Raw genomic sequence first — 20394 nt, forward strand, 5'->3', positions numbered from 1 at the left:
TGGGGTCTCAGAATGGAATAGAATAGAATAGAATAGAATAGAATAGAATAGAATAGAATAGAATAGAATAGAATGGAGTAGAGTAGAGTAGAGTAGAGTAGAGTAGAGTAGAGTAGAGTAGAGTAGAGTAGCATTAACCAGGTTGGGAAAGACCTTCAAGATCATCAAGTCCAACACGTGGGGATCCCTGTTGTGAAAAAGAGATAAGAGATGGAGTGTGTTGGTGGCTGCACCTGGCTGAGGTTCACAAAAGCTTAGGAGAAAGCCATGGGGAAGGATAGCACTGAGTCACAAAGCTGCCCTGGCCCCTGAGGCAAGGACTTCCCCACTGAAGTCAGTATCATGAAAGCTCCTCTTTGGGACAAGACATGGATCTGAGCAGCGCAGGGAGACCCCTTTGCCTGGTGACCAAGCCACTTTGCAGCCAAGCAACAAAGTGATCCACAGACAGGCAAAAAGCTCTGGCACAGCCACCCCAGCAGCCCCATGACCTTTCCCTTCTTGAGCGCTGCTGTGCGCTGCAGCCTGAGCCCCTCTGCAGTCATCACCTCCCCAGGCTACCCTATGGATCTGGAGCATCTCCCTGTAGCACTCACCTCCTGCCTCAGGCAGCAGCACAGCACTGGGAAGGGGCTCTGGGAGCCTGGAGACGCAGGGTGGGACAGGGCTGATGTGTGCCACGGGCAGAGCCACCAGCGCTCCAGCCCTGGAGTCGGTGTGGCACGGAGCAGCGCAGCTGCAGGCTGCTAACAAGATTATCAAGAAGAGAAACTGGCTATGAGCTATCATTACTTTTCAGCTAGACAAGTAATCAAATTAGTTCAGGCATGCACTGCAAAATGGTAATCCATTACTGTAAGCAATTAGTCCCAGCTAATCTCATTACACGCTGAGCAACTGGTTAGTGGAGTCAGCTGGAGAAGGGGAAGCACTGTGATCGATGTTGTGTTGTGCTGGTGATCTCTGAGTGCCTCCCATGAACAATCCCTGTCCTGCTGCTCTTAGCAGGCACGGCTTTGATTGCAATTAATCCCAGTTCTGCTCCTGGTGCCTCTCCTGGCTGCCAGCTGCTGGCCCCGGGCTGCGGAGTCTGTGCTACAACCGGGGCAGGGTAGAACGAGACCCAGATGCGCCCCAGGGGATATTGAATATGCCTTTTATCTTGGAGGGGAGGCACTTTAGGAGAATGCAACCCAGTGCCCTGGGGCTGGGGATGTGGACTCAGGTACCAAGGGCTGCTTTTGATGGCAGGAGGAGAAGATCAGCCCCTGGGCCGGTTTCCTTCCAGCGGGGTGGCCAAGGGACAGGTGATGAGCAGGGCTTCCCTCCTCCTGGGGTGAGGGGAGCAGCAAGGAGTGTGGGGGACTGGGGCCCAGCACACCCTTTCCTTCTGCCTTCTCTGTCTTTCAGGGAGCCATCCTCACCACCATGCTGGCCACCAGGAACTTCTCCGGTAGGTGCCCTCTCCAGGGCTCATCACCTTGCCTTACAGGGTGCCCAGGGCAAAGCCAAGGGTCCTTGGAGAGCTGGCTTTGTCTCAGGTGTCACAGTGGGGCTGAGGTTGCAGCCTGGGGATCTGTGGCATTAGGTGGTGGTCCAGGCCAGGTCACCTGGCATCTTTCAGGTTGGCTGCTGGCTTGGGATACAAGAGAAAAGGTTATTTGGCTGAGGCACAGCCACCCCCAGAGGTTTAGGTCCTGGGGGTTTGTATGTGCCCAACCATCTGACTTGTGCTGGAGTAAGGTTGTGGGTGCTGGGGGCAGCCAGGCCTCAAGGCAGCTGGTTTGATGTTGTCTTGGAGATCTTTATGGCTCAGAGAGAGCATCCTCTGCACTGGGAAAGTATGGGTAAAGTCCCTGGGTGCCACTGCAGCCAGATGGCAGCAGGATCCCTTGGGCCCTGCCCAAGAGCAAGCACTGCAGCTGGGATTTCACAGGCAGGGATCAGCAGGCTCCTGGTGGATTCCCAGGCACGGAACCAAAAAGGAAGCAGGTGACTGTAGAACTCTTGTGCTCGCTGTCACCTCCAGCCCTCCCCAGCGCTGGGAACGGCCCTGGCAGAGGTGCTGCAGCGGTGGACAAACCAGACGAGCCTGGTGTGCTGTCTGAGCTGCTGCTGGCAGGTGTTTGTTGTCAGATGGCTGTTTTGGGGGTGCTTTGCAGAGGCACCAGGAACCAGGTGCAGGCAGTGGGCAGGGGGAGATGAGGCTGCTGGCCCCAAGCCAGGTGCTGGGGGAGAGGGCTGTGGTCAAGGCTGGTATCTGCATTTGTCGTGGGGGGGGGAACACGGTGACACATTTAGCACTTGTGGGCAGCATGCGGTGGTGCTGGAGGAGTCCAGCAGCTGGGGGGATCCGGTGTCGGCCCCGCGCCGGGACGCGCAGCATCAAAGAGCAGGAAATTCTCAAGCATCTCTCGAAGCGTCGCTCATCCCACACACGGCCCAGGGGCTCCCCAGTCCCCCCAAGGCCGGGAGCCCCCGCGGCCGGTGGGCGACGGGGTCCCACCTGGGGCCGAACGCCCCAGATCCCACCCAGCTCCGCGGGCGGGGGGGTGGCCGGGGCAGCCCGGGGGGCCGGGGCAGAGCCGGCAGCGGTAGGTGGGCAGCGCCAGGGCGTCTGCTTTTCATCATTGTCAAAATGTGGGCTGCAGCTGTTGGGCCGGCGGGGCAGGCGGCACATGATCCCGGCAGCATGGGGCTAAAATTAGAGGGTGGCAGGCGGGCAGCCCATTCCGCCGCGCTCGGTCACCGACAACCCCCGGCCGGAGCCTCCTGCCGCCGGACAGCCCCCGCTGGCCCCTCCGAGCCACCCTGAGGACTTGGCGTGACGCTGGCAGACGGCTCACGCCCCTGGCCATGAGCTTCTGGGGCAGGACAGGACGGTGCCACCGAGATCACCTCTGAGCTGCGGGGGATTGCGCCAGGGGTTGCTGAAGAGAGGACAAAACCCACCGGCTGGTCCCGCGGGGTCCTGCCGCTCCACCACCTGGCACCATGCTGCTGATCCTCGGCCTCCTGGTCTTGGTGCCCTGCCTGGCTCTCCTAATCTCCTTCCTCCTCTCTCCAGGAGGCAAAAGTGGTGGCAACAAGAAGAATGACGGCGTGAAGGTAAGCCCCCTCCTGCCGCCCTCTCCCACCTGCTCCTCCACTGCTGGGGCTGGCAGTGGGGGTCTCTGTGCCATGCTGGTGGTCCCCGTGGCACCCTGAGCTTTAAAGGGCAGGTGATTGTCCTGGTGTGTTCCCTTGCCACCGGCTCTGCTCCTGCCAGCACAGGCAGTGCCCAGGAGGCATTTGCAGGGTGGTGAGCGAGGGGAGCAGGCTGGTGCTGGAGGGATGTGCAGGGGGAATTTGCTGCTGTTTCATTGCCTGCAAAATGCACTCACCCCCAGCGAGGGGGAGAGGCTGGACCAGGAGAAGGGGACAGGGGACAGAAGGAGGCAACTTTGCAGCCCAAAGCTGCAGGTTCAGCCTGGCAGCAGCCATCCAGCAAGGCGGATGTCTGCATCTCCCACTCACCACAGCACCCTCCCCACTGCAGCTGCTGCAGCTGTGCTCATCTCCCAGCTCCTGTCCCATCCCACCCCCAAGGGCTGGTGTGCTTCTGGGTGGCACATGGGGGTCTTTAACCCTCTTGGCAGCACTGCTGAACCCTTGTGCCTAGTGCAGACAGAGCAAGCAAACTTGGTGGTGTTTGCCAGAGCAAATGGTTTGATGATGCACTGAAATCAAAGCCAGTGCTTGGAGGACCTTGTTTCTTGGGCTGCAGAGCCTTCAAGTTCAAGCCCTACAGCTCTTCTCCAGGACAGGGTGGCTCCTGGAGCAAGCAAATTCTTGCTGACAAGGATGGAGCTTGTTCTGATGATATGGAGATCTGTTAGTGAGCTCTGTCCAACTCCTTCTGCAGGAAGGAATGGCCCTTGTGAGGGTCTTTCTCTCCTTACCTGTTCCCACCATGACCACACTCAGCAAAGGAGAGCTGGTGGGATCACATCCCCTGTCACAGGGCAAGGTGCAAGGTGTCAGGCAGAGCTTTGGCAGGCAGCATTGCCTCTCTTCTTCCTCTGGTCCTTTTGTATGGACCCAGCTGCTGGGCTGTGAGTGAGGGTTTTGGAAGAGCAGAGCCCTCAGCTGGCTTCTCCCCACTCAGTCCAAACGGCCAGCAGAGCCAGAGGGCTGGGGATGGTTTGCCTTTCTCTCACTGCCTTCAGACCCAGCAAGTGGGATGCACCAAGCCTGCAAGGTTTGGGACCGTGCACAAGCCTCCAGATCTGGGCTCAGCTCCACAAAAGGCCTTTCTGGCCATGCAGTGGTGCCCTGCAACATGAAGCTGATGGCCTGCATTGCTATGAGGGGACATTGCTTTGGGCCATGGTGTCACGTGGCTTCCAGGACAGGACTGCTAGTTTCAGACAACAGTGCTGGCACAGAGGTCCCATGAGAGCCACAGCAAGCCCTTTGCCAGCCACTGCTGGCCTGTCCTCTGCTGCTCTGAGGTCCCAGCTGCTTCTGGGAGTCACCTGAGAAGTGACACCACAGGTAGACCTGACTTGGTATGACCTGGTGGAGCCCATGCAAGAGCAATCAGAAGCTGAGTTGCATTCTTAAGGAGAGACTGGAGGATGGAGGAGCTCCATCAGGCACAGTGCTGATGTTCCATGGATGATGTCCCAACAGAAGGGGACGGCCTTGCATTTCATGCCTAGCATTGCAGGGATGGTGTGGTGCTAGAATAACATTTGTCAGCCCAACTTGCTGGCTGAGCTCTTTGGGCTTTGAGGGCAGACATTATTCTGGGAAGAGAGGCCCTTGCTGTCAGAGCAAAATGACTCACTTGGGTAAAGAGCCCTCTGGCCCATCCCTGAAACTCAGCAAAGAGAGTCTGCTTTCAAAGTGGGGTCAGAGGCTGTTCTCAGCCCACTTCTGGTGACTGTGGAGCAGCAAGTGAGGCTTCATCCTGAGTGCAGCCTGTCAGCCAATACTCAGCTCATAAGGGGGTACAAGCTCTAAAAAAGGAGTTTTCTATCACCCCCTGTCCAGCAAGTGGAGCTGAAACAGCCTGGGTAGATGGCCAGGAAAACAGGGGAGAAAAAGACAAAAGTAAAGGAAGGCTCATTCCCAGCAGGTTGCTTGTGTTGGACACCTTCAGCATTTACCATTCCCACCTCTCATTCTGCTGCTCAGCCTGGGGAGGCTTGCAGCATAAACCACTCATGGGAGCACGAGGAGGCTGTCATTCAGTGGCCACCGTGGGCATCTGGGAGGTGCCAGGGCATTGCTGGACAGTGTTCATCTCTTTCCATCTTGCTGGACAAGTGAGGCAGGAGCCTGGACACCTGCCTTGGGTGGATGGGAAAGTGGGAAGGGAATGGCCCTGCCTGCTCAGAGCAGGGCTGTATGCCAGGCCACGTGGTGTGGTTCATTGTCAGAAGGCCTGGGTCCCCAGTTAAAGGAACCTGCTGGACTGACCATCCCCACAAAAGCAGGCACACCCCAGGCACCCCCTCCCTCTCCCCTGCCCCATGCCATTCCTGCCCAAAGCCATGCAAGTGGCTGGTGCTGCCCTCCAGCCTGCCTGCACAGCCTTCCAGCACTGGGATGGTGCTAGCTCAGGCTCAGAGGGCTCGAAACTCACCCCCCAGAGGAGGCTTCTCCCCTACTGAAAACACCCATGGACCAAACATCCCCCTCCAGCACTGCTCTGGGGTCTGCAGGAGGTCTTCTGGTCCCAGCAGCTCTGATACCTTCACTGCCCTGTGTAGTGTCACATCTTGTCACATCGTGAACTGATGAAGTCACTGCCCCATGTCACATCCTGTCCCGTCCTAAATTACTGAGCTCACTGCCCCGTGTCCCATCCTGTTCCTGTATGTCCCGACTCGGCGCGGTCACTGCTTTGTGTTGCATTCTGTGGCGTCTGAAACTCCTGCACTCTGCTGCCCCGTCTCTTGTCCTCGGGTGGCAGAAGCTGTCAGCCCTTCCTGCAGACAGCCCGGCTCCGACAGCTCCCTTTCCCGTGAGGTTCCTTCCGAAGCGCTGCGGCTCACCCTGCCCTCAGGGCTCGTGTGGCTGCGGTGAAGGAGGGGTGAGGATTAACGCAGGAGCCAGAGAAGGATGGGTTGAGCTGCACCAGCACAGGAGAGAACTCGGGGATGATGCTGGTGGGAGCTGTTAGGGTGTGAAGGGAGCAGTGAGAGGGAATGGACATGGGCAGGCTTTACCCTGCAGCCCATCTGCCCTCCCTAACAGGTGGCTCCAGGGACTTTTCCAAGAGATTTGCCCTGTGTGTGCTGCTTTTCCCTCTGCGGGGCAGGCGGAGCCGGTGCCTCGTTAATGCTGCTGGTTAAGCGCTTTGTCATTCGGCACTGCAGCCTCTGGTTCCAGCACACGGGTGTTCCCTGTCACCCGTTGTGATTCATCCCCTGGGAGCTGGAGGTGGAGAAAGGGCTTGAGGCCAGTGTGCACATCCCTGAGCCTAGGTCAGAGATGGAGACTGGGAGCAGGGCACAGCCAGGAAGGAAAGACCAGAAGTCGTTTGGGATTGCAAGCAGAAGTGTGGCCATGGGGTCATCCAGCCCCAAAGCCTTTACACCTACTGGTAGTGGTCAAGGATGGAGATCAATACCTGCAAGTGAAAGGTCTTCTCTTTGCAGGAGACTTGTCCTGATCTTAAAGCACTGGAGCTGATCTCAGGACAGCTTCCCACGTGGTGTGCCTGCCTTGAGAGGTCAAGTAGCTATAGCCAGGCTGGCTTTAAACCAGCCAGCTTAGTGCTGGTCTAGGTCCAAAGCTGACTGAACACCTCCACACCAGTCGGCAGCATGGGCAGCTCCAGAGTCTGTAAATGTCAGTGTGACACTCACCGGGCACAGGGCTGGGCGGACGGTGGAGCTGCCTTAGCTTTCCAGTGTCCCGCTCCGGTTCCTGTGAGCTTACTGTCCCGATCAAAAGGCCACCGGAGTGGCCACTGACTCCTAGGGGACTCCTTTCTGCACTAGCCAGGTCCTTGGGATAAGCAACACCAGAGGCTGTGGCAGGTCAGGAGAGGAAGGCGCCAGCAGGAAAGCGGGGAGGGAGCTGGCACGGCACCACCAGCCCCGCGGCCAGTGGCACGTCCCTGCAGGAGCTGTCCCCCTGTGAGGACCGTGAAGGGTGGCTCAGGAGCTCCTGTCTCTCACGTGCCGCTCTCTGCCTTTCTCACTCTGTGTCTCTTCCTGTTCCATCTCTTCTCCTTGTTTTTCCAGAAAAGAAAGTCCAGTTCCAGCGTTCAGTTAATGGTGAGTGTCCTTCGTCTTCCTCAATGCCGATATTGCTGGGCTTCTCCACATGTTCCAGCCTCCCCCCGTTTTTGGAAGTTACCTCGGGGTAGGGAAGAAGGGACACTGGGGTTGGAGGGAACACCCTCAAAAGCCGTATCACCCACACACCCCGTTAACAGGGTTGGTGCAGGCATTTGCTGGCCACCAGCTGGTGGGAAGCCAGCCCTGGTTCTTGCTGATGGGTTCTCATGCCGTTTCTCCCAGTTCTCCTGACTCAGGTCTGCAGGCTGCATCGGTGCAAGGAGCCTTGGAGAAACACCTTCCATGCCTCTGCGGGGACTGTATGGTCATGGGACACCTTGCCAACCTACATCGGGGTATTATGGGTAATACATCAGCAAGGCTCTGCTGGGAAGAGCTAGCAGAGCCATTGCTCTAGCTCCGCTAGCAGAGTCGCCTTGATGGGGCTCCTGCAGAGAGATGGGGGGTCAGTACCCCCCTCCCCCCCAAAAAAACCCCACACCTGTGTAGTGCTCAGCTGTTTCTTGAAAGAGCTGTGTCTCAGCCTTCGGTGGTCCATGTGGGTCTTGGAAGCACTCTGTTTTCTTGTACATTTCTCTCCCTACTCTGCGGTCAGTGTGGTCTCTCACTCCTGCACAGTCCCCTCTTTCTCATCCCAGCTCCTCCTCGCTGTTTAATTTGTACATCTCTCTCTTTATTGTACAGTCAACATGGTGTCTTCCACCTCTGCACAGCCCCTCTCCCTGCCCCTCCGGCAACGTTCCTAGGAACCCACCAGACCCCCTGCACCCGCCCCCGTCTCTGTCCCCACAGGCGTCGGTAGGAAAGGCAGCGCCGTTCCTACGAGACCCTCCACAGCCCAGCTCTTGTGCCCTTGGCTACAAGGAGTGGAGGTCAGGGAGGGCTCAGCCAGCGCTGCCCCAGAGCTGTGGTTGAGGACGGGTTGGACCTGCTGGTGTTTTCCTTGGTTGCTGTCTGTTGGCACAGTCGAGCGCTGTGGGGTCGGACTCGGGGGGCTGTCGGACACACTGACTCCATCTGGTGTGGGCTGAAGCCCCCTCTCACCACCCCGTTTCTCCTCTCTGTTCTTTGCCCAGGAATCGTCGGAGAGCACCAACACCACCATCGAGGATGAAGACACCAAAGGTACTGCTGGTGGGAGAAGGCTGTTTTGGAGGGGTACCCTGGGGTCTTTAGTGTGGCTAGCCCTAATGAGGTACTGGAAGCCCACAACCGCTGAGCTGCCTTGGGGTCCTTAGATGGTTTCTCTGCCACGAGCGGTTGGGGCACGGCTGGTAAGGAAGGGGGGCTGCCCAGCCCGGGGCTGGAAACGGCAGAAAGCCGCAGGGATAGCAGCCCGGCTGCCCGCTCCTCCGAAATGAATGTCCCTCGGGGAAAAGCCTGTCGGGGAAATCCCGGGCTCCCCGCCGCCCACCCGCCTGCCACAGCCGGCTGGCTAAGAATAGCCCTGGGAATCATTTATCGGCGTTAATTTGCTAAGTCTCTCGCCGAAGCCGTCTCAGCACAAAGCAGGATGGGCTTTGGCCCGACCTGAGAGTTCATGGGACGCTTGTCCCCCTGGGAAAGGGCTCCCTGGAAGCAGACGTGGGGGCAGGTGGTGCTCAGACAGGGATGGGGGTCCCTGTCCTCCTTTCTGAACAGCTCTCAGGAACGTGCTCTCGCTCCTTTGATTACCACAACACTAAAAGATGATGAAGTCAAGCAGGATGTCTATTTGCATTTGAGGCAGAGCCTCGTTAATAACCCAGGGCTACCTCTGACAGCTCCTCCTGCATCCCGGGAGCCGAGCCCATTCTCACAGCCCAGTCCCATTCCAGCTGAGAAGGCAGCAGCACCCACACGCTGCTGTGGGGTCCCTCCGTGGCTCCCCACGCCGCTCACCTGTCCTCCTCCCAGCTGAGACCCTCTCCTCCCATCTCGGAGGGAGGTGAGAGCATCCTTAGTCCAGCCTGCCCTGGTTTGCTCCTGCTGTGAGTTCATGGGGCAGAAGGCTTTGCAGCCAAGACCGGGCTGGGAGCCAACTGGGCTGGGAGCTTGAGAGCTCACCCTTAGGCTCGTTAGGATAAAGCAGGATTTCCAGTTTTGCCCTGGCTTTGGAGGTCTTTCCTCTCTGGGGTGAAGAGCCCTTCCCCACATCTCTCTCCCAAATCACTCACCTGCTTTTTTTCTCCCTCCCTCTGGACAGTTTCCAGTGTCCCACGATGTCTTGTGGGCTGTTTCTAAGCAGTAAAGCTTTCTCACTGGTATTACAGCACCAGCATTTCTGGTTTGCTTTTCTTTTCTTTCTTCTCTTTCAACCAACAGTACGGAAGCAGGAAATCATCAAAGTCACAGAGCAGCTGATCGAAGCAATCAGCAACGGCGACTTCGAGTCCTACACGTGAGTGTGCCCAGCATGGGGTTGAGCTGGGCTGGGGATTCAGCCTCTTGGAGCAGGTCCTCTCACTGTAACAACACAACCCAGGAGGTTTCCCTGCTGCCCAGGGCGGGCTGGCCAGGTTGATGTGCTGGTGTGGCATGGAGACCATCCAAGAGAAGCAGGGGCAGGTCCTCCTCCCTCTCCACTTTGCCCTGGTGAGACCACATCTGGAGTATTGTGTCCAGTTCTGGGCTCCCCAGTTCAAGAGGGACAGGGATATACTGGAGAGTGTTCAGCAGAGGGCCTCAAGGATGATGAAGGGACTGGATGGAGCATCTGTCTGATGGCAAAAGGCTGAGATCCCTGGGGCTCTTTAGCCTGGAAAAGAGAAGACTGAGAGGAGATCTTATTAATGTTTATAAATATCTGAAGGGTGGGTATCAAGAAGAAAGGGCCAGGCTCTTCCCAGTGGTATCCTGTGATTGGACAGGGGGCAATGGATACAAACTGGAACACAGGGAGGTCCACCTCAAGATGAAGAAAAACTTCTTTACTGTAAGGGTGATGGAGTACTGGAGCAGGCTGCCCAGAGAGGTGGTGGAGTCCTCTTCTCTCGAGACTTTCAAGACCCATCTGGATGCAACCCTCTGTGACCTGCCCTAGGTGATCCTGCTTTGGCAGGAGGGTTGGACTTGATGAGGCTGGAGGCCTCTTCCAACCCCTGCTATTCTGTGACTGTATGACCTCGGTTTCCAAAGCTGGTGTCTCTCTCACACTAAGCTGCCCACATTTCTCCAGTCTCACTCTCATGGGTGAGCCCACTTTCTGGTTTGCAGAGAGGTGAATAACTCTAAGTGTGATTTATGGTGGAAGAAGGAACATTGCATCCATAGCATCCATTATATCCAGATTGCTGCAGGCTGCTTGGAAGCTGAGCTGATGCTCTTCAGGGCACACTTCTTCTGAGTCCAAGGCTTATTTAATTAGAGGGATCTGAGCAAGTGCAGGTCTTCATCCCTGCCTCAGAGAGTCGCAGCAGGGATGTTTTGACACAGAGCAGACAATGTGAGTTTTCCCCTGCTGGTTTTCTTTCTTACAAAGAGGATGGCAGTGTCCTAGGAGGTTTAATTGGAGATGGTGACTGATGGAGAACTCACCCCTGACTCGCTGGGCTCCTGGCTGCACTCAGTGGGCTGGAGGTGAGGTGGGGGTGGGCTTCATGCAGAGTGCAGGGATGAGGTCAGGTTTCTGCCTGAATTACTCGCTGGTGCAGAGGCTCCTCAGTCTCAGGCTGAGGGAGTTGGCTCAGGATGAAGGGTTCGTCCCGGGCACAAGCTGTTTGGGCTTTGCAGGCTCTCGTGCCAGAAGCAGTGAGATAACCTCCCCTTTTTCTCTCCCTGCCTCCCCAGGAAGATGTGTGACCCTGGGATGACTGCCTTCGAGCCTGAGGCTCTGGGCAACCTCGTGGAAGGGCTGGATTTCCACCGATTCTACTTTGAAAACCGTAAGCAGCCCCCTTGCCTCCTGAGGGACCCTTCCCACTTCCCATGCACCAGCCCAGGCTGTCTCTTGCCCTCCATCAGCTTGCTGGAGAGAGGAGGGTGTTAAGGGTGGCTTTGGGATCATGTCTGGCTGATCTGGAAGACCCCAGCAGGAGGTCAGTCAAGCCTCTTAGGTCAGCTGAGGCTGGGCTGCGTGCAGAGAAGCTGTTTGGTTAGCTGCTTTCTGGACGTATCCTGAACCCAACTAAGCAGCATTTACTTAGCCCCTAATCCAAGCATCTCACACCGCCGCTGCTGCGGGCAAGAGCCACCCGAACTCTTTCCCTTGCCTAAGGCCACCTGCACTTGTCCCCTCTCCAGTGTGGTCCCGGAACAGCAAGCCCGTGCACACGACGATCCTGAACCCCCACATCCACCTGATGGGAGACGAGTCCGCCTGCATCGCCTACATCCGCATCACGCAGTACGTGGACGCGGGAGGCATCCCCCGCACCGCCCAGTCGGAGGAGACTCGCATCTGGCACCGCCGGGACGGCAAATGGCAGATCGTCCACTTCCACAGATCCGGCGCCCCCTCCGTTCTACCGCAGTAAGCCCTGTGAGGCTCCGGGGATGGGGCAGGGTGGGCAGGGAGGGCAGCGGGTTCCCAAGAGGCTGGGATCCAGCCCCGAGCAGCCGCGGCCAGGAGGAGCCTGCCCTGCGCTGTGAGGTGCTCTGCCGCAGGGATGGGTGAAGCGAACTCTCTCTCTGCCTGCCCGTGTTTTGCAGCTGAAGCGTGGTCCTGCCCGTGCTGGCTTTGTCACTGACTGACTACCAAGGGGAGACCCCCTCCGACATCTTCACCTATGGGACTTTGGCTGCTGGCTCTGCTGCTTGGTTCCCGCTGGAGTAACCCCTCGCTTCTCACCGCACACACGCAACAGCCCCACCGGCGCCCTGCAGGCATCCCATCGAGCCCCACCCCACCCCGCTGGGGCCGTGGTGCTGGGCCCCCTTCCTCTGCATGAACCAAGACAAGAGAATCCATGAACCTAAACCCAAGCATCTGGCTGGTGAGGCGACGTGTGCCAGGGTAAAGGCCTCCTCCTCGGCTGCATGGCTTTGATGGGACCCCCCCACGACCTGGCACATCTTCTGAATTGAGCTCGGACTCATCAGCTGCCTTCATCCCCACCTTTGCTGGGAGTCCCCCCCCGCCAAGGAAGAGGAGGGCAGGGGGGCAGTGTGTAGCTGCTCTGTGCCACATTCTCTCTACGTGCCAGTGGATTTTGCTTTGCTGCTATCAAGGTCCCCATCTGCTGCCGTGGCTCACTCCTGCTCCTAACCTGAGCTCCCATTTCCCAGCAGCCTCAGCCAGGGAACTATGATTTAAACCTTTGCAAAGTCCATTTCCCACCCCCCCCCCCCACACACCCCCCAGGCAAAGAGGGCAGTGTTCGGAGGGGTAAGTAAAGGCTCTCTGTTTATTTTGCCTTCCCAGAAGTGTAGGCTGGCTCCTTCCCAGGGTTGGCCTCGGGAAGGGATGCTCTCCATCCCTCCCTTCTCCCCTCGGAGCAGGGACTGGTGAAGCTGGGAGAAGAGAGGAGAAGAAAGGCGATTGCTTCCCAGCGCCACATCGGCACATCGGCCGGGAGCTGGGGCTCTCTCCCAGCCACGCCGTGTTGGTAGCATCGCTCCCCGCATCCTCCTCCCCTACCCAGGATCCTTTCCCCCAGCGCCCGGCCCCACCGAGCCACCCTTCGCATGCATCACCCGGCGCTCCTCAGCCCAGGCTGGGATGGGGGCAGACCAACTGGCCACCGATTTGGGGTGCAAAGCTCCACCCTTCCAGCGACGACGAGGAATGCAAGCTTCCTAAAGTAACCAAACTGCAGAATCCTGATTGTGCTTCGAAGACAACAAAGGAGCCCCTCGCTGGCTTCCACTCAGCGCATGCCTTTTTCTAGGGAAAAGAAACCTCCCCCGTCCCTCCTCCCCCTTCCCCCCGTGTATTTTGTACCTTCATTTTGAGCATTTTCCGAAATGGATCTTTCTGTCATAACTAGAAGCATTCAGCTGTGTAGGGCGGGGCGGGAGGGCAGCGGGGGATTTGCAGGGCTTGCTGGTTTTCATTGCGTTTACATTTGGGAAGGGGCTGCACAGCCACGATGCTACGAGCAGGGGTCCCTGCGGCTGCCAGCCCGCACTCCAAGCTGCAGCAGCTCGTCCCAGCCCGTCCCGCGGCACTGGGTGGGTGAAAGCATCCACCCCACCCTGGGGCACTCACCTCCAGGGGCACCCATCTCCCCGGGGCACCTTCTTGCACCCCACGGATCTTCCTGCAGGGCAATCCCAGGAGGCAGCTCTCGGGAAGCCATCAGGATGTGGCTTTCAGGACATAAGACATGGCCAGGAAGGTGACCTTTCGGTGTCACCTCTTTGCTGTCACTTAGAGGTCCGAGGGTGGGTGTTTTCTTCCTGGCAATTCTTGTGCTTTCTCGTTCTCTCTCTCTCTCTCTCTCTCTTTTTTTGGGTTTTTCTAACTGGAACCTTTTTGCTCGTTGATGTGAGACTCCTGCAACGCTGCTGCCCCCGGGGGGGACTTTCTAGCTGCACTCTCTTCATCTGCATGGCGTTTAACTTTCTAGACAGTGTGTGTGTTGAGGAAACAAAGACATGAACAACAACAACAAAAAACAACTCGCTTGTTTTGGACATTAAAACAAAAAAAACAAAAACAAAAAAAAAAGGAAAAAAAAGGGGGGGAAGGGGGGTAAAAAAAATAGGGGGGTGCGGGGAATGTTTTCTCCATGTAAATTCTGAGTGTGTATTTTGCCTTTCCTGTGGTTTTTTGATGCTTTGCTCTCTCTCTCTCTGTCGAGGCAGGGACGGCTGCCATGTGAAACACAGCCGCGTCCTTGCAGACTGCAAAAATATTTTCCCACTGGATGGAGGGGGAAGAAATCCAAACTGCCGGGGCACGAAGGGCCCCTGAGAGGTCTTCTGGTGTGTCCCGCCGCGCCGGCGGCGCGGCGCCGGCTGGCGGTGTGGGTAGGAGGTGCCTTTTCTTTCGGAGGGCGAGCCGCGCAGGGGCTCCCCAGGTGCAAGAGCGTCTCCTCATGGCCTTGGGGGACCTGTGCTGTTTGGTTGTGGGGCTGCTCTGACTTGCAAGAGATGGCCCCAAAAGCAGGGAAATCCGTGCAAGGACGGGATTAGCTTTTTAAGGTAGAGTTCGGGTGTTTTTACAGACGTGTTTTAACTCCTGTAGTCACTTGGTGAGGAAGTTTCTTTCTTTTTTTTTTTTTTTCTTTTTCTTTTTCTTTTTCATTTTTGAAGGAAGGAAGGAAGGAAGGAAGGACTCTGCTCTTTCACAGGTTTCTCTCTCTCCCTCTCCAGAGCTGGCTCTGAAGCCAGCCACAAGTGAGTGTCTCATCCACCTCCTGATGCCCAGGTACTCTGGGCAGTGGAATGAGAAGGATGAGGAAGGAGAAGGTCGTGGCAGGGCTCTGCATGGGGGCTGTAGGGCAGACACCATTCCATCCTGCTTTTGGAACTGCTGGTAGCTGTGGACTTCAGCTGGGCTGTCAGGGTGAAGCTGCTCCAGCTGCCTCTGCTGGAGAAAGGGCTGGGGCAGGGAGTACAGTGGGGCTTCGTAGGGATGATGGGTAAGAGGCTGGGGTAGCATGCAATCTCCTTTCACTCAGAGCCCACTTTGGGCAGTCTCTGCTAGGTAGGAACATTGTGGTTTCCAGGAAGGCTCTGAGCTGTCTTGTTGGAGGTGGTTTTTTTTCTTCCTTGAGGTTTCCCTGTGGTTGCCTCTCCAGGCACAGGTTCCTCTAGAGGTAACTGGGTGTCCTTGTAACACCTGAAATGCTCCAAATCCTTTCCAAGGGAAGCAGACTCTGGGGTCTCAACTCCTTCTAGTCTTCCAGTCGAGCTGAAGCCTGACCAAGGAAGACCAAACTTCCCAACCTGCCCAAGCTGGCAGCATTAAGCACCTGCACTTTAGGGGTCTGTTCTGCCTGGTTTCTCTTCCCCACCTCACTCTCCTTCCCCAGAGCAGGTTCCTGTACCCCCAGAGCATCTCTGAGCGAACGCTGATGTACCACTACCCTTTCTTTCAGCAGCCATGGTGAACAGCTTCTGTCTCTGTCTTCCTTCACATTTCCTGATTCCTCCTATACTTGCAGGAAAATCACCATCAACTGTCACCACCTTTCTCTGGCTCACAGAGCCAGGGCTGCTGCCACTACACCTGCGCTTTTAAAGCTGTTGGCACCATCCCTGGCATGTGCTAACTGGCAATCCCACCATTAAAATGTCCAGGACACATTCCCAATATGCAATATGGACAAGGCCACCTTGTTGGAATGGAGTTTATCACCATGGACCACCTGTCCCCACTGGCCTCAAGGCTGAAGGTCAGGCTGTGGCACATTTCATTTCCTAGCACACAGCCTGACTCCCCTGGCCATCTGGGTCAGCCCAAACTCAGAAATCCTCCAAATTGATCATCTCTTCCACCTCTCTCAGAGCACAGGGGATATCTGAGTAGAAGTTCTTGCTGTGGTGGTCTCAGGCTCCCAGCTCCACTCCCAGCAAAGGGACTCCCCTGTTTTCTCTTCCTGGCTGTCAGAGTCCAGCTGCAACATCATCATTTCTCAGGTCTTGCTGGTGTGTCTGCTCTGGAAGAAGAGGCCACTCCTTGTCCTCTGCTCTTTGCTGGAGGAGTGGGCACTCCACTCCTTGCCCCAGCCAGGCACAGCTGGGAGTGTTGTCTTTCCCCTTACCCTTAGTAAACACCTCCTTTGCCAGGCACCAAACCCCCATCTGACCCCAAACTTGCCTCCCATCTCTTTGCCCTCCATGAGTTCATGCCCTCATGGGGCCCCAGAGGTTGGAGAAGGCAGCAGAAGCCATCACTCCCACTCTGAGCTCACGATAGTGTGGCAAGCTCCACTGGGGAGGAACCAGAAAACAGTAGCATCATGTAGGAGGGCACAGCCAGGCAGCCACGTGGACCAAGAGATGTCTGTCAGCAGAAGATTCCATAACCATCTCCTCTGATCATCTCAGGAGCCAGAGGAACCCTTCTTCCCCACCACAGGACACGTCTCATGGTGTACACCACTCTCTTGATGCATCCTTCTGCTAGCAGGGCAGAGACCTGGCTGCTACCCACTTCCAAAGGGGCAGGCCCCAGCCCCATCTGTACCAGACAGTGATACCCAGATGTGACCAGGCTGTGGGACCATCAGAGGAGGGCCTGCTGGCTCCTCTGCCATCCCTAAGCCAAATGCCACCCACTGGCTCCTGGCCCCTGGGCTGAATGTCCTTAATGTCCTTCCCACCTGAATGGTTGCCAGGGAGTGGGAGAGAAGGTTGTGGAAGGGTATGGAGCTGCTCCTTCCTTCTTGGGGTTGTTGTCCCCTTTTTTTTTCCCCTCCCCTCTAACTGTTGCACAATTTTTTAGGGCTTTTGTAATTTCTTTTTGCTCTGGGGTTTTTTTTTGGTGTTTTTTTGTTTTGGGACTGTGTTTTTTTGGGGTGGGTGGGGGTGTTGTTTTTTTTTTTTGGACAAGCAGGGAAAAGATGTTAGCAGTGGTTTAAGGGAGGAAAAAAAATACCTAACCAAACCAAAACAAAGAGCTCTCTCTCTCTCTCTTTTATATATTCTATATACATATATAAATAGATATATTACAGGAAATCTCTATGGAAATATTTATTTAAGATGATTGCAAACAAAAAAAAAAGAAAGGAATAAGAATAATGAATGATTCTATATTATAATTAAGAGTATAACCAAGCTTTGTCACCTAACAAAAAGCCAGGCCCCAGGGAGGGGCCAGCTGCCTGTCCCCTGGTGTCTGTCCGTCCGTAGGGTTGCAGCTGGAGCCTCTCGCTTCTCTTTTTGTAAGTGCTTTGGAGCGGTGTGACCGCGCTGGACCCAGCAGGAGCTTGCTGGAGGAGGGCTGGGGGAGGGCTGGAGGGGGGGGACGGGTTGATTTTGGTTTCCTTTTCCTTTGTTGTTGTTGTTGTTTGGTTGTGCGGTTTGTTTGTTTTTCTTTTTCCTCTTGGAACCTGCGGCTGTGAAGGGAACGATCACTGCTCAAATCGGATGCTCTGTCGGGGGAGGGGGGGAAGCGGGCACGGGGTGGGGGCGGGAGGGAGGGCGAGTGTCAGTTTTATTCTCGGTGTTCAAGTGCAATAAATAGCTACCAACTTCTGAGCATGGAAACGGATGATTCTCCGTCACTGCCGTGACTCAGACCGTCTGCCAGCCGCTTTGTCCTGCCGTCACCGCGCTCCTGTCCTCGAAAGCAGCCGAAGCTGGGATCTCCCGGCTAAGGAACGCCAGGGTACCCTGCGTGCTGCCCCCCACGCCACCAGCATCCCCAGGGCTTTCGGAGAGCTTGATGTCACCCCCAGACCTCAAGCCAGCCCTTTCCCCCACGAGAGGGCTCTGGGCTGCTGTAGGTGTCTGGGAGACAGCCCACCCCACTCCCCCCCGGGGCTGGCTGGGCGGTGGGCACTGAGCTGTAACCCCACCACTGGGTGGTAAGAAGAGAAGTTGTTTTTAGGGGGGTGCTGACGCTGCAGGATGTGGGGCACAGGACGCCCTCCTCCCCCCAGCCGAGCGTAGGGTGGGTTTGGGGGGCTCCCAGGGGATTTGCCCGTGCAGACAGGCTGGTACCCCGGCCGGGGGGGAGGGGGAGCTGGGGACGGGCTGCGACTGTCGCTGTCCCTGCCCCGCACGCCCTGGCCCCGCTGCCGGCCGGGGGTGCCCGGGCTGGGTCATTCCGCTCCCCTCCCGCCCTGCCATGTGTCGCATCCCCGGCAGGTGTCAGCACCGGACCGCTGCTGTCACCTCCTGCCCCAGCCCGAGGCGAGCAGCTGCCCGGCCCCCGGCCACCCCTCCCTGCCCACCACCGCCATGCCCAAGGGACCTGCAAAACCTGGAAGAAGGCCCCGGGCTCTCCGGGAGACGAGCGGGACACTCTGTGAGGGGAAGGGGTACCTGTCTCCAGGGACATGGGAGGGTTGGCAGCGGACCTCAGCCAGGCTGTGGTGCAGGCACGGATACACTGCTGGTCTCTGGCTGCCATCAGAGGGTCCCACACCGCCCTGTGCACAGCTACACATGGCTCAGGGGACACGTCCTCTAGTTGTGCCACTGCCCTGGCACCCTTTGCCCTTGGTTTCCCCTTGCCACCACCAGCTTTGATCCCCACCACATCCTCAGCCCCATCCTTCCCACCGCTCTGCGACGCAACACTGATGGCAGCCGCCAGGGGATGGCACAGAAGATCCCAGGAGAGATCCAGGGAATGCAACAGGATCCCTGACAGGTATAAAGAGCTCAGAGACGTGCAGCAACCAGACCAGCCTGATCAGCCCACGGTATCTCCATCTCCACGCCTTGGGAAGGTACCAGGCTTTCCTGGTCGCACACTGGGGCTGGCAGTGGCACCACGAAACGCCCAAGGCCATCACCTGCTCCTGCCCACCATGCAGAGCCCTGGCCGTGCCCCTCCGATGGGCTCCCCCGGCCGGCACCCAGGGCAGCGGCTGGGCAACGCCGTGACCTCCCGAGGCCTCCTGCTGGGTAAATAGTGTCAAGGTTAGAGCGAGGGATTCATTGGGGCCATAAATGTTTATGACAGGCCCTCCCTGCTCCCCAGCCGCCACGGCCTGAACTTTCCATCAGCCACACTTTTATGGCTGGCCTCTAATGATTAACCTGGGGGCTAGCGGACGGAGGTGCTCTCTGTCACAGCCCCACGCAGCCTGGGAAGCTGGGGCTGGGCGAACCCCAGCGGCCCTGTGGGCTGTAGCCGCGGGAGGGTATGGCAAAGGGGATGCAGAGAGCTGTCGGTGCTCCTGCAGGGAGAAGGAAGGGCAGAGCCAGCCAGGGAGGAAGCTGCGCGTCCTTAGGCACGGGGCGGTGGGTAGGCAGGAGGGGAGGAGGTGTTGGAGCTGGCTGTAAGCTCTCAGAGGGGCAAAAGCAGTAATTAAATTTCCTCCAGTGTAGGGAATGGTCATTAAGAAAAACTGCAGGGTCATTAGGAAAAACTGCAGGCTCAGGACTTAGCCTGGGTGCTCAGCCCATGGTGCTGGACCCAGGGCTGCACATTCCAAGGGCTGAAGAGCCTGGTGCACCAGGGCCACATGCACAACCCAGACATAAGCCCTATTTGTTCTCTTTATCCTGGGGGTTTGTTTTCTTGACTAGGACAGAGATCAGCACCTGGAGAAGGGGAGGCTCAGGGAAAACCTTCTTGCTCTCTGCAACTACCTGAAGGGAGGCTGTAGCCAGGAGGGGGTTGGTCTCTTCTCCCAGGCAACCACCAACAAGAGGACACAGTCTGAAGCTGTGCAGGGGAAGTTTAGGCTGGAGGTGAGGAGAAAGCTCTTCACAGAAAGAGTAATTGGCCACTGGAATGTGCTGCCCAGGGAGGTGGTGGAGTCCCCATCCCTGGAGGTGTTCAAAGGGAACTGGATGTGGCACTTGGAGCCATGGTTTAGTTAGTCAGGAGGTGTTGGGTGCCAGGTTGGATTTGATGATCTCTGAGGTCATTTCCAACCTTATTGATTCTGTGATTCTATGACTGTGCCCTCCATCCCTGAAAGCCACCCCTGGATGTGCCATTCTTACATGCTGAGGACCACCCCCCCAGATAATCCACACAGAGGCCATGTCACACACTTTTTTAATGGTGAGCCGATGGCACATGGGAGAAGGGGCACACAACACCAGGGCGATGGGGACTGGCACTGTCAGGTCCAAACAGCCCTGTCCAGGAGCTCACCAGCATCCCCAGGCCAGCAGCATCAGCAGGAGAATGGGAACATGGGCTCTGGGCTGAGCTGCCCCCAAAATCACACACAGGCACTGAAAGTGAATCTTTCACCCTTTCATGGGAAGAGTAGCACCCAGGGCTAGGGACAACTTTCAGATCCTCCTCAGGGATGGACATGGCTCCTCCTTTGGCCCTGGGTCCAGCTAGGATCTCTCCCTGCCTTCCTGCACACATGGAGGTCACCCAAGCCCTTCCTTTCCCTCAGCTCACCCCAGCTGTGCCAGGCACCATGAGGAGGAGCCACCCTGACCCACCAAGGCCCCTGGGGGATCTGCAAGCTTTGAAAGGCCCAATCTGATTTGTTAAAAAAGCTTTGCTTTTGCTTTTGGGGTTTTTTTTCCCCCTCCTGCTAATTGCTTTCATTTGCTCATTTATTAGGTCAGGTTTCCTCAG

General features: G+C 57.1%; 1 protein-coding gene across 2 annotated transcripts in view; it reads left to right on the top strand.

Moving 5' to 3' along the window:
• The window catches only part of CAMK2A (calcium/calmodulin dependent protein kinase II alpha), a 33672-nt gene extending 20021 nt beyond the window's left edge, over window positions 1-13651 (top strand). Inside the window, exons 12-18 of one of the 2 annotated variants that reach the window (XM_054168395.1) lie at window positions 1411-1453; window positions 3068-3108; window positions 8375-8423; window positions 9603-9678; window positions 11067-11161; window positions 11520-11757; window positions 11928-13651. In XM_054168395.1, coding sequence (XP_054024370.1) covers window positions 1411-1453; window positions 3068-3108; window positions 8375-8423; window positions 9603-9678; window positions 11067-11161; window positions 11520-11752 — 537 coding nt within the window. In that variant the 3' untranslated portion in view covers window positions 11753-11757; window positions 11928-13651. The remainder of the gene's footprint in view (window positions 1-1410; window positions 1454-3067; window positions 3109-8374; window positions 8424-9602; window positions 9679-11066; window positions 11162-11519; window positions 11758-11927) is intronic. The other variant, XM_054168396.1, reaches the window with a different exon arrangement.
• The last annotated feature ends 6743 nt before the right edge of the window (window positions 13652-20394 follow it).

The sequence above is a fragment of the Dryobates pubescens genome, chromosome 16, assembly GCF_014839835.1.
Source record: "Dryobates pubescens isolate bDryPub1 chromosome 16, bDryPub1.pri, whole genome shotgun sequence".
NCBI lineage: Eukaryota > Metazoa > Chordata > Aves > Piciformes > Picidae > Dryobates > Dryobates pubescens.